At 38.0% G+C, this 14,308-nt stretch overlaps 1 protein-coding gene and 1 non-coding gene across 2 annotated transcripts in view; one reads left to right on the top strand and one right to left on the bottom strand.

Moving 5' to 3' along the window:
* The window catches only part of NSL1 (NSL1 component of MIS12 kinetochore complex), a 35,786-nt gene that overhangs the window by 16,436 nt on the left and 5,042 nt on the right, over window positions 1-14,308 (bottom strand). Inside the window, exons 3-4 of the mRNA XM_066261400.1 lie at window positions 10,173-10,303; window positions 7,833-7,887 (exon numbers count right to left, since the gene is read on the bottom strand). Of these exons, the coding sequence (XP_066117497.1) occupies window positions 7,833-7,887; window positions 10,173-10,303 (186 nt within the window). The remainder of the gene's footprint in view (window positions 1-7,832; window positions 7,888-10,172; window positions 10,304-14,308) is intronic.
* LOC136327846 (U6 spliceosomal RNA) lies at window positions 10,759-10,865 on the top strand. Its single transcript, XR_010729907.1, has one exon. It is a non-coding gene; the product is annotated as a U6 spliceosomal RNA (small nuclear RNA).

Raw genomic sequence — 14,308 nt, 5'->3', positions numbered from 1 at the left:
CACGGACACTGTAGCTATACAAAGAATTATTGTAGAATACTATGAAAAACTTTATGCCACTAAATTCAACAACCTAGAAGAAATGGATAAATTCCTAGAACAATACAACCTTCCTAGACTGAGTCATGAAGAAGCAGAAAGCCTAAACAGACCAATCAGCAGGGAGGAAATAGAAAAAACTATTAAAAACCTCCCCAAAAATAAAAGTCCAGGCCCAGACGGTTATACTAGTGAATTCTATCAAACATTCAAAGAAGACTTGGTTCCTATTCTACTCAAAGTCTTCCAAAAAATTGAAGAAGAAGCAATAATTCCAAACACATTTTATGAGGCCAACATAACCCTCATATCAAAACCAGGCAAGGATGGCACAAAAAAAGAAAACTACAGACCAATATCTCTAATGAATACAGATGCTAAAATACTAAACAAAATACTAGCAAATCGAATACAACAACATATTAAAAAAATAATACATCATGATCAAGTGGGATTCATCCCAGAATCTCAAGGATGGTTCAACATACGTAAAAAGGTTAACGTAATACACCATATCAACAAAACAAAGAACAAAAACCACATGATCTTATCAATAGACGCAGAAAAGGCTTTTGATAAAATACAACACAATTTTATGTTTAAGACTCTCAACAAAATGGGTATAGAAGGAAAATATCTCAACATGATAAAGGCCACATATGATAAACCATCAGCTAACATCATTTTAAATGGCGCTAAACTGAAGGCTTTCCCCCTTAAATCAGGAACAAGACAGGGTTGTCCACTCTCTCCACTCTTATTTAATGTGGTACTAGAGGTTCTAGCCAGAGCAATCAGACAAGACAAAGAAATAAAAGGCATCTATATCGGAAAAGAAGAAGTAAAGGTATCACTTTTTGCAGATGATATGATCCTATACATCGAAAACCCCAAAGAATCCACAAAAAGACTACTAGAAACAATAAGCCAATACAGTAAGGTCGCAGGATACAAAATTAACATACAGAAGTCCATAGCCTTTCTATATGCCAACAATGAAACAATTGAGAACGAACTCAAAAGAATAATCCCCTTCACGATTGCAACAAAAAAAATAAAATACCTAGGAATAAACATAACAAAGAATGTAAAGGACTTATATAATGAAAACTATAAACCATTGTTAAGGGAAATCGAAAAAGATATAATGAGATGGAAGAATATACCTTGTTCTTGGCTAGGAAGAATAAATATAATCAAGATGGCTATATTACCCAAAGCAATATACAAATTTAATGCAATTCCCATCAAACTTCCAATGACATTTTTTAAAGAAATAGAGCAAAAAATCATCAGATTTATATGGAACTATAAAAACCCCCGAATAGCCAAAGCAATCCTAAAGAAAAAGAATGAAGCTGGGGGCATTACAATACCTGACTTCAAACTCTATTATAGGGCCACAACAATCAAAACAGCATGGTATTGGCAGAAAAATAGACACTCAGACCAATGGAACAGAATAGAAAGTCCAGAAATAAAACCACATATATATAGTCAAATAAGTTTTGATAAAGGGGCCAACAACACACAATGGAGAAAAGAAAGCCTCTTCAATAAATGGTGCTGGGAAAACTGGAAAGCCACATGCAAAAGAATGAAACTGGACTACAGTTTGTCCCCCTGTACAAAAATTAACTCAAAATGGATCAAAGATCTAAACATAAGACCTGAAACAATTAAGTACATAGAAGAAGACATAGGTACTCAACTCATGGACCTGGGTTTTAAAGAGCATTTTATGAATTTGACTCCACAGGCAAGAGAAGTGAAGGCAAAAATTAATGAATGGGACTACATCAGACTAAGAAGTTTTTGCTCAGCAAGAGAAACTGATAACAAAATAAACAGAAAGCCAACTAAATGGGAAATGATATTTTCAAACAACAGTTCAGATAAGGGCCTAATATCCAAAATATACAAAGAACTCATAAAACTCAACAACAAACAAACAAACAATCCAATAAAAAAATGGGAAGAGGACATGAACAGACACTTCTCCCAGGAAGAGATACAAATGGCCAACAGATATATGAAAAGATGCTCATCTTCTTTAGCTGTTAGAGAAATGCAAATCAAAACTGCAATGAGATACCACCTCACACCTGTTCGATTAGCTATTATTAGCAAGACAGGTAATAGCAAATGTTGGAGAGGCTGTGGAGAAAAAGGAACCCTCATCCACTGTTGGTGGGAATGTAAAGTAGTACAACCATTATGGAAGAAAGTATGGTGGTTCCTCAAAAAACTGAAAATAGAACTACCTTATGACCCAGCAATCCCTCTACTGGGTATATACCCCAAAAACTCGGAAACATTGATATGTAAAGACACATGCAGCCCCATGTTTATTGCAGCATTGTTCACAGTGGCCAGGACATGGAAACAACCAAAAAGCCCGTCAATAGATGACTGGATAGGAAAGATGTGGCACATATACACTATGGAATACTACTCAGCCATAAGAAATGATGACATCGGAACATTTACAGCAAAATGGTGGGATCTTGATAACATGATACGAAGCGAAATAAGTAAATCAGAGAAAACCAGGAACTGCATTATTCTATACGTAGGTGGGACATAAAAGTGAAACTAAGAGACATTGATAAGAGTGTGGTGGTTAGGGGGGGGGGGAATGGGAGGGGGGGAAAGGGGGAGGGAGAGGGGCACAGAGAAAATAAGATAGAAGGTGACAGAGGACAATCTGACTTTGGGTGATGGGTATGCAGCATAATTGAACGACAAGATAACCTGAACTTGTTATCTTTGAATATATGTATCCTGATTTATTGATATCACCCCATTAAAAAAATAAAATTATTAAAAAAAAAAAACAAAGAAAAGGGTGCTCAATCTCACTTTATAGACTACATATAACTGTATATAGTGGTGAGTGACATTCTTTTGAGTTAATAAAGCTATTGTAATAATCATAACCTACATGTATTTTTCCATACAAACAAACTGTAAACCTACTTTTGCACACCCGTGTATGTGTACACACACATGTGCATGGAGAGAAAGAGAAACAATTCAATTGCTGGGAAAATGTGGGGAAGCAAGACTTTCAAACACTGCTGGTGGGAATGCAAACTGACTCCATTACTTTGGAGGGGTAGTAAAGCCTAAATAATAAAACTGAATAGAAACAAATCCTATGACCTAGGAATTCTGCTTCCAGAAATCTACCCCAGAACATCTGTGACATATTTACACTACATAAGGAGAGAGGTATAAGAACAGTCATTGTAATACTGGTTATAACAGCAAAAACAGAAACAAAATAAAATCCCAACAACACTCTAAGCTTCTCTCAGTAGTGGAATGGATAAAAGGTGGTACAGTAGGCCCTGGCCGGTTGGCTCAGCAGTAGAGTGTCGGCCTGGCGTGTGGGGGACCAGGGTTTGATTCCCGGCCAGGGCACATAGGAGAAGCGCCCATTTGCTTCTCCACTCCCCCCCTCCTCTCTGTCTCTTTCTTCCTCTCCCGCAGCCAAGGCTCCATTGGAGCAAAGATGGCCGGGGCGCTGGGGATGGCTCCTTGGCATCTGCCCCAGGCGCTAGAGTGGCTCTGGTCGCTTGCAGCAGAGCGACGCCCCGGAGGGGCAGAGCATCGCCCCTGGTGGGCGTGCCGGGTGGATCCCGGTCGGGCGCATGCAGGAGTCTGTCTGACTGTCTCTCCCTGTTTCCAGCTTCAGAAAAATAAAAGGTGGTACAGCAGGGGTCTCAAAGTCGCGGCCCGCAGGCCGCATGCGGCCCGCCGAACAATTTTCTGTGGCCCACAGACTAATCCATGAAGTTCAAAATATTTTAGATAAAATTAAGTAAGCTTAGGGGCCTACTTGTATTTTTCATTTCTCTAGCATCCTAGCTAGATATTAGCTTAGTTAACAGCAGTTGTGATGCGAACTACAGTTTCTGGTCGTTTTGTGACACTGAGTAAACTGCATGTATGATTGTGCTTCTTGTACCGATTTTTTTTTTGTTTTCAACTGCAGTGAGAAAAGTGTTGCGCAACAGTTGCCTTTTGTAGACCTAGTGCGGCCCGCCCAAGGGCTGTGATCTTGCTCTGCGGCCCACATGCTGAGTTGAGTTTGAGACCCCTGTGGTACAGTATAGTCATACACCAGAGTATTCAAGTAGCTAAATGAACAGAGGGCTATGTGTGTATATGATATTGAGGGAAAAATATAAGTTGCAGAATGGTGTATGATCATTATGATACAATGCCTATAAAATCTGAAAACAGATACATTGTTTATGGATACATGTCTATAAAGTTAAAGCCTAAAAGCATGGCTAGGAAGGATCTACTCAGCTTGAGGATAGTGAACTAAGAGGGAATGGAATGGGATATGGAGGGATAAAAAGTTTCAACTACATCCAAACTTTCAGTTCCTAAAAAGGTTTGAAGCAAATGTGGCAAAATATGAATGGCCCTTAAGTATAAGTAGTAGGTACAAAGATGCCATTATCTTACACTCCATATTTTCTATATGTTTAAAAATCAGCTGCGCCTGATGTCTATTCATTGGAATAGAAGAGAGCAAGAGTGAAAAGGAAGCCTTTCTAGAATGCATGTGCAGAAATCTGGCTAGAGTAATGGTGACTTAGAGTAAAGGTGATAATAAGATGAAGTAGATTAATGTAAGGTTATATTTGAAAGAAATAATTTGTAGAACTTATTAATGGACTGGATATAACAAGCTCAGGAGTGGAAAAATTCAAGGTTGACTCTTGGTTAAAGCAATATATAAATGAAGGAGCCATTTTATCAGAAGGTGAAAACTGGGAAAGGAACCAGACAGAGGGCATGGTAGAATCCTGTTTTATATTCATCTCTTATTTCTTCTACTCAGAAATGAGCTCTTTACAGGGAGAATATGCCTGCGTTACCTCTGTATTCCCCAAAGTTCTTAATATAACTATGCCAAATCAACTGCATACAGTTGGCCATCCATATCTGTGGATTCTACACACTCATGAATTCAACCAACTATGAACTGAAAATATTTGGGAAAAAAATGTTACATTGTTATTGACACATACATGGATTCAACCAATTGTGAACTGAAAATATTTGGGAAAAAATGTTACTGACACGTATGATATAGTTAATCCTATGATGGTTACGTCTGTACTAAACACATATAGACTTTTTTCTCATCATTACTACCTAAACAATATAGTATAACAGCTATTTACAGAGTAATTACATTATATTAGGCATAAGAAGTAATTTAGAGATGATTTAAAGTATACAGGAGGATGTAAGTAGATTATATACAAACGCTGTGCTAGTTTATATAAAAGAAATCTAAAGCACCTGTGGATTTTAATATCCACGGGGGGGGGGGCAGTTCCTGGAACCAACTCCCCACAGATACTGAGGGATGATGTATTGTTTTGAAAACCAGACAACCTTCTTTAAAAGTGTAAGCTTTCAAAAACATCTGATATCACTTAATAGTCTAATAACAAAAAGAAACTTTCAAGAAGTTCCAATAAGATTTCTCATGCAGTTTAGGTTTTGAGGTTCCATATAAATTTATGCTTCCCACATTCCTAAGCCATTTTAATTAATTTTATATGATTTTACCAGTTAGATGCATTATAGGCTATGTAGTATTATAAGACACCATTGTAAATGAATAAAATGTATAAGGTTATACTTATATAGCATCTCCTTACCAACTACTACTTATTTATTTTAGTTATAGTTTATAGAGCCCCTTATCTCATGCGATTCATAACAACCTCACATACGTAGGCAGGATGTTTCTGTAATATTTAGTGACAAAGACACTTAAAGCATCAGGCACCATAGCTAGAATTCATCATGAAGAAATCAATGCTTGAAGTGACTTCATGGATAAATGAAGTCATGCTAATAAAACTGCAATTCTGCTGTGCTTAAAGAGCTGATGCTGGCCCTGACTGGTTGGTTCAGTGGATAGAGAGTTGGCCCAGCATATGGATATTCTCAGTTTGATTTCCAGTCAGGGCACACAGGAGCAGGAACCATCTGTTTCTCTCTCCCACCCTCTATCCTTTTTCTGTCTCTTCCCCTCCCACAGCCAGTGGCTCAACTGGTTTGAGTGTTGGCCCCAGGCACTGAGGTTAGCTCAGTTGATTTGAGCATCAGCCCCAGACAGGGTTGCCAGGTGGATGCTAGTCATGGTGCATGTGGGAGTCTTACTATCTCCTCTCCTCTCACTTAAAAAAAATTTTTTTTAAAGAGCTGATGCTATTCTAACTTATAAATATTGTGAAAACAGATAATGATAAATTCTCCTCCAAACTTATCCAAAAGATAGATTCTGATTATTCCTTTTTTTCTAATACTACATAATGGGAATGGTAGTAATAAAATCATGTAGACCTTCAAAGGATCACTTAAGTGAATTTGTTTTCCTTCCTAAGATAAAAAGGTTACCAAGTTTCTTTAGAGACTTAACTGTATCAAAAGTCATAATACTTGAGTATATTATGATACCACAGGTTTCAATTCTTATTTTCATGTTGTTCAAAACCAGAACAAGTATATTTCAACCACTGCATTTTGGCAACTACCCCTTTTTAGTGAACCGTGACAAGCATTAGGTCCTAGGCAATTTTTATTTCAAACACAGTGAACACTGTGATTTTGAGCAATTTCAGAGTATCTTCATTCTTGTACTTCCCACTCAGTTTATTCCTTTAGCTTAGAAGACATGAAGAGGGCAGGGGGACCCATTAGGAAGTAGTTCAGAATTAGACAAAGGTAAGGTACTCAAAGCCATGAGTATAAATAATCCTTACCCATAAATCAAATCTTAATTGCTTTATTAATAGCCCAGAAACATTATTTTTGAGCACCTAAAGTAAACTACAAAAGGTGTTTTATGGAAATTATTATAAAAGTTTAAAAGTGAGAATGAAGTCATTTATAAATATATATGACCCATGTTTTTAGCAATGCAAGTTCTGTTTCTGGATTTACATAACTTTGTATTAATTTTTTTTTATTATATTAGTGACACAGCGAGAGAGAAAGAAAGGGAAGAGAGGAGAGAGATGAGAAGCATCAACTTGTAGTTGCAGCACTTTAGTTATTCATTGATTGCTTTCTTGTATGTATAGTGACCCCTTGCTCAAGCCAGAAACCTTGGGCTTCAAGACAGTGACCTTTGGGCTCAAGCCAGCGACCCTACACTCAGGCCGGGGACCTTGGGGTTTCGAATCTGGAATCTTAGCATCCCAGGTTGATGTTATATCCACTGTGCCACTACCAGTCAGTCATAACTTTTTATAAATTTGATTTCTCTGTTTTAGAGAATGGATCTACACTGAAACAGAACTGAGTTCAAAGGCATAATAAGTGCGTGTATTTCTTAAGTTCAACATTATATTTTTGGTGGATTTTATTTTGTAAAGGAGGAAAAACCAATGAAAGTTATCACACTGGGAGTGATACTGTGAGTACTTCAATAGTATAACTCTGGCTGTAAAGAATGGATAGTATAATAGCCATTAGACATGGGAGGGTATTATAATAGAAGTTAGAGATGGGAAAGGTGTTATAATAGTCTTGGTTAAGAGAAAGCTTTATAAAAGTCCAGATTCCTGAGTACTACTCCTAGAGATTCTGAGGCAGTAAGTTCTCAAAATCCTTAGTGAAGAGCACACATGGTAGTGAGTTAGAACATCAAAGAGAAGATACCTCTGATGATGATACTTTTAAAAGAGTATCAGGAACTCATAAAAATTACAAGCTGATGCTTCATTTTTACCACAAATGAACAGACTCACCTGGCTCAGGGTCACAGTTTAGGTCCAAAGGCTGTACAACAGGGCAGTACTGCTTCTAAATATAATATAAATTAAAACAGACTTACTTTCACCACTTAATGCCTCATATAAACATTTTCTTCAGCTACTGTAAGCAAACATACTATTAATCAGTAGTATCATTCTTTTTGGGGGAAAAACCCCAAAACACAAAAATTAAAACCTGCTATCTGTAGGGAATGGAGAAAAAAAGAAAAAAAGACCCATGTGAGTCTGAGTTATACCTTTTATAGTACTGCCACCTACTGCACACACTAAGCAATTGCACCATAGAAAAATATAAGAAGGAAAGCAAGCAAATTGAAGGCACATAGACTAAATTTTGTGTTTCAACTACTAGGTAGTCTCCAAATTACAAATAAACTATTTTTTAAAAAGTTTATTTTAAGAAAAGTATTTGGAAATTAGAACTCATATTCCCACAGAACCTGCTCGTTCGTTCTTTCTTTCTTTCTTTCTTTCTTTCTTTCTTTCTTTCTTTCTTTTTACAGGGACAGAGAGAGAGTCAGAGGGATAGACAGGGACAGACAGACAGGAACAGAGAGATGAGAGCATCAATCATTAGTTTTTCGTTGCACGTTGCAACACCTTAGCTGTTCATTGATTGCTTTCTCATATGTGCCTTGACCGCGGGCCTTCAGCAGACCGAGTAACCCCTTGCTCAAGCCAGCGACCTTGGGTCCAAGCTGGTGAGCTTTTGCTCAAACCAGATGAGCCGGCACTCAACTTGGCGTCCTCGGGGTCCCGAACCTGGGTCCTCCGCATCCCAGTCTGACGCTCTATCCACTGTACCACCGCCTGGTCAGGCAGAAACTGCTTTTTAAAGTAGCTGACACAACCATGTCAGAGCATTAGAGCCTATAGATCCTGGGACACACTAGGACTATAGCATAGCAGAAGACTATAAAAAACAGGATCCCCAGTTCAGGCAAAAAGAAAGAGAACAATGTTCCTCCTTTCTCTTGCCCAAAGCTAGCAAGAACCAAAAAGATTTTTTAAAAAGCTGTCCTTAGCATCTTCCCCTCATACATTTTGCATCACTTTTTAAACTTCCACAGCAGTATCTCACCTAGGCCTGCCAACCTTCTTCCTTTTATGTAATACTGATTATTGGGTTTTCTTCAGGAAGGGAGGAGCAATTAATAGGAAGGGTGACACTAAAATTTAAACATATTTCAAATGTTTTTCCTAAGGAAACTTTAAAAATGAGGTGAGGAAATAAATTAAGATATTTCTTTGAGGACTAACTGCTATAGAAGAAAAAAATAATTCTGCTTATAGATATTTTTTTCTGAGAATGACTTAAGTATCTTACTTAGATCTTAAGTATCTTAGATCAAGTACCTGTCTTAGTTATCTAAAACAATTCCTGTAAGGAAAGCAATAGAAAGATTTATATGAAAAGTATGCTCATTTAAAAAACTAAGGACAGACCCTGGCTGGTGGCTCAGTGAATAGAGCGTCGGCCCAGCATATGGACATCCCAGGTTTGATTCCAGGTCAGGGCACACAGCAAGCAACCATCTGCTTCTCCCCCAGTCCCTCTCCTCCTCCTTCTCTCCCTCTTCACTCCCCATAGCCAGTGGCTCGGTTGGTTTGAGTGTGGCCCTGGGCACTGAGGATAGCTCCACAGGAGTGTGGGTCTCAGACACTAAAAATAGCTCGGTACTAGAGCATTAGCCCCAAATGGGGTCGCTGGGTGGATCCCAGTCAGGGAGCACACGGTAGTCTGCCTATCTCCCCTCCTCTCACCTAAAACAAACAAACAAACAAACAAACAAAAATTAAGGACAAGTGGTATATCACAATACATTTCTCATGTATTTTTCATGACAGAGAGCCATTCCCAGCAAACCTACTCTTGCCTCATTATGATTTTGGGAGCTAAACAAATTACACACAATTCATAAAGCAAATTTCAGCATTATAAACAGGCACTCAATCTTCACTATCAATTTAAAGCATCTTCCAAAATATATACTTATATATAAATAATGTGCCAAACATGACAAATAGAAAGAAAAGCCTTAAAAGATAAATTTCTTTTTCCTTCCTGGTTTCCAAATTATAAAGTCATTGTCAATCTTTTATCTTCAAATTCTATGTTACCATCAGTTGTGTTCAAAACCTAGTGTGATTTAGAATAGGAAAAAGTCTTATAAGAAACAAACAGTAGTAACTGAGGCAGGAAAGATAAAACAAAATGTCATTTATCACTACATCGATCTTATACTTTAAATTTTTATTGCAGTAAAACAGACATAACATAAAATTTACTATTTTAAAGGTAAATCATCTTACCAGAATTTCTTGTTTTGCTTTTATGATTTTTATGACACATTCAAGGATCTTTCTGGGATACTGCTTACGTTTGGTGGCTAAATCTACTATGATTTCATCAAACTGATCTTCAAGTTCTTTGATATCAGAATCTATTTCAAGAGAAAAAAGTATCAAAAAATTTCTTAAAACACATTGTTTATATTCTATATGGAAATGTAATGTAAATAAACTAAATTTTAAAGACACAAAATAATTGAGAAAACAAACATGGCAAGTTAATGAATGCCCACACTTTGGTGATTGATTCATTTACATATTAAACAATCAAATACTAAGCACCAATGGGAAACCAGGCCAAAATCAGATAAATACAAAGATGAACATAATATGATCCCTGCTATCTAAGAGCTATGGTTTACTGGAAGCAGACAGGTAATTACAAAGCAACTTGATAAATCCAACAGAGATGTGGACAAAATGCTACCAGGACACAAAACAATGAAAAACTAATTCTGCCTGTGAAATTTCAGACTTTAAAGAGAAAGTAATATCTGAGCTGGGTCTTAGAATTTAAGTGTAAATCCTTTGGATAAAAAGAGGTAAGGTGCTCGCTTCGGCAGCACATATACTAAAATTGGAACAATACGGAGAAGATTAGCATGGCCCCTGCACAAGGATGACACGCAAATTTGTGAAGCGTTCCATATTTTTCTTAAAAAAAAAAAAAGGGTAAGGAAAAAAATAATAGGGAGAAGTATTTCAGGCAGAGGAAACAGTATTTGCAAGATCATAAGTCTTTGGGAAACAGAAAAAGTTTTAAATGGCTGCAGGATAAAGTATAAGGAAAGAAGAATAATAAAGTAATTAGACTGTAAAGAGCACTTAATATGAGGAAATGCTAACAAGTCAGAACTGTGAGCCAAAGCTGTGACAATGGCAGTGAGTGGAGTAGCTAGATCTGAAATAGATGCAACTAGATAGATGGTAGGTGAAAGGAAAAGACACAGTGACTTTAATTTATTTAACCAAAACCATTTTATTGGTTGATTTGTTTTTAAATAGTGATTCTCAAACTTTAGCAGAATGTTTTATCTTGGAACTTGTCAAAGGAGCAGAAATTTTGACTCAGGAGGTCTCTGGAATGGGGATCCAGATAATAAGCATCCCAGATGAAATGAATGCAGGTAATATATCAACCTTATTATGAAAATCATTCGAAAGAGTAACAAATATTAAGTAGTTAAAAATATTAAAAAGCTAGGTCGTCAGCTTAATTGGTTGTACAGTATGTGTTTTGCTGTGTCAAAGTCTATGCTAGAAATAGATCTATTTGAGTAGAAGCTTCATTAGGGAGAAGGATAATACATATTTATTTATTTTTTTAAAAAATTTTATTTTTATTTATTCATTTTAGAGAGGAGAGGGAGAGACAGAGAGAGAGAGAGAGAGAGAGGAGAGACAGAGAGAGAGAAGGGGGGGAGGAGCTGGAAGCATCAACTCCCATATGTGCCTTGACCAGGCAAGTCCAGGGTTTCGAACCAGTGACCTCAGCATTTCCAGGTCGACGCTTTATCCACTGCGCCACCACAGGTCAGGCCGGATAATACATATTTATTGAAACATTATTATACATATCAGCATATATTTATATATTGGATCCGGTCTGGCCTTTCATTCAAGTACCAAATATTAAGTTCAATTGAACTATTTCTTTTAAAGAATATTATGAGAGATACAGTAATTTCTTACTTTGAAAAGTCATTTAAGTGTGCAGCCTCCCTAAATTTTTTTTTTTTTTTTTTTTTTTTTTTTTTTTACAGAGGCAGAGATAGACAGGGACAGACAGGAACGAAGAGAGATGAGAAGCATCAATCATCAGTTTCTCGTTGCGTGTTGCGACTTCTTAGTTGTTCATTGATTGCTTTCTCACATGCGCCTTTCCGTGGGCCTTCAGCAGACCGAGTAACCCCCTGCTGGGGCCAGCGACCTTGGGTCCAAGCTGGTGAGCTCTTTGCTCAAGCCAGATGAGCCCGCGCTCAAGCTGGTGACCTCAGGGTCTCGAACCTGGGTCCTTCCGCATCCTAGTCCGACGCTCTATCCACTGCGCCACCACCTGGTCAGGCCGCCTCCCTAAATTTTAATTTACCCATTTGAAAAGTTCAATCCCTAATCTGAAAGAAATAATGTATTATTTTACAATCAGTTAAAAAACAAAACAAAACATAAAAAAGCAAGTCTCCCAGCTAAATCTTCTATGTAGGGCAGAAAAATGGTTTCTTAGCGCCACCTAATGATAAAGTTATAAAAGTGAAATACATAAACCAGGGGTCTCCAAACTTTTTACACAGGGGGCCAGTTCACTGTCCCTCAGACCGTTGGAGGGCTGGACTATAAAAAAAAACTATGAACAAATCCCTATGCACACTGCACATATCTTATTTTAAAGTAAAAAAAACAAAACGGGAATACAATATTTAAAATAAAGAACAAGTAAATTTAAATCAACAACTGACCAGTATTTCAATGGGAACTATGCTCCTCTCACTGACCACCAATGAAAGAAGTGCCCCTTCCAGAAGTGCAGTGGGATCAGGATAAATGGCCTCAGGGGCCGCAGTTTGGGGACCCCTGATAGAAACGATTTGAACAGGTAAGACTTAGTCATTCATTTAACAAATATTTAGTGGGTGCCTACTATGTGTCAACCTAAGTATTAAAAACATAGTGATGAGGAAAACAAATATAGTTCCTGCTCTTAAGGAACTTACATTTTAATTCTTAAATGTGCCTGGTCATTCTGTCTGAAATCAAGTCCATTCAGGGTAGTTAAGGGGCAGAGAGGAAGTTAGTTTCACTTATATGTATATTCGTATGTTCATTCATTTGTTCAGTCACTCCTTTATACAATAAGCTCAGTGAACAAAACAGACAAAAACCTCTGTCCTTGTGAAGCTTACTTATTGCTCCTATGTATCAGAAGCAGATACAAATCCTATTCATTCTAGCTGCTGAACATGTCTGACACCCTTTTCTTTCTCTCCTTTCCCACTGTGTTAGGGCAGGTCTTCAGCATCATTTGCTGTGCTGTTGCAATAACCTCTCAAAGTCAGCCTGCTTTGAATTTTTCCCTTCTCCAGTCCATCCCCACACAGAGTCAGCAGTTAGCTTTCTAAACACAAATCTATTCATGTAAGTTCTACTTTAAAAACCTTCACTGGCCTGCCTGACCTGTGGTGGTGCAGTGGATAAAGCGTTGACCTGGAAATGCTGAGGTCGCCGGTTCGAAACCCTGGGCTTGCCTGGTCAAGGCACATATGGGAGTTGATGCTTCCAGCTCCTCCCCCCTGTCTCTCTCTCCTCTCTCGCTCTCTGTCTCTCTCTCCTCTCTAAAATGAATAAATAAAATTAAAAAAAAAACCTTCGCTGGCCTGACCAGGCGGTGGCGCAGTGGATACAGCGTCAGACTGGGATGTGGAAAGACCCAGGTTCGACCCTGAGGTTGTCAGCTTGAGTGCGGGCTCATCTGGTTTGAGCAAGGCTCACCAGCTTGGACCCAAGGTCGCTGGCTCAAGCAGGGGGTTACTTGGTCTGCTGAAGGCCCATGGTCAAGGCACATATGAGAAAGCAATCAATGAACAACTAAGGTGTCTCAACGAAAAACTGATGATTGATGCTTCTCATCTCTCTCCGTTCCTGTCTTTCTATCCCTCTCTCTGACTCTCTCTGCCCCTGTAAAAATAAAAAAATAAAAAGCTTAAAAACCTTCACTGGTTCCCTATTACCTATAAGGTAAAGTGCAAAGTCCTTAGCATATCCTACAGGGCTCTCTGTGGTCTGGCTCCAACTTAGCTTTCTGGTCACATCTGCCATTAGTTTTCTCAACCTCACTTCTGACATTTTCTGAACACAGCATTCCTTTGTGCCTTTGTACGTGCTATTTTCTTCACTCTAAACGTCCTTCCTATTTCCTTTCTGTCTAGCACACTCTCATTTATTACATGCACTTAACAACCTACTCTGTCATGACTACTCCCACTTCCCAAAGAGTAGAGTGGTGATTCTTGTCCCATTTCCTTCCATTAATGATGAGTTCCTAAATGGTAAAAACTATGTCTTTGAATCTATTTCCCAGCATCTGAAATGGTGGCTGGCAT

The sequence above is a fragment of the Saccopteryx bilineata genome, chromosome 2 (genome assembly GCF_036850765.1).
Source record: "Saccopteryx bilineata isolate mSacBil1 chromosome 2, mSacBil1_pri_phased_curated, whole genome shotgun sequence".
Classification (NCBI taxonomy): domain Eukaryota; kingdom Metazoa; phylum Chordata; class Mammalia; order Chiroptera; family Emballonuridae; genus Saccopteryx; species Saccopteryx bilineata.
Note: the sequence above shows the minus strand (reverse complement) of the source record. Positions and strands in the feature narration are given on the sequence as shown.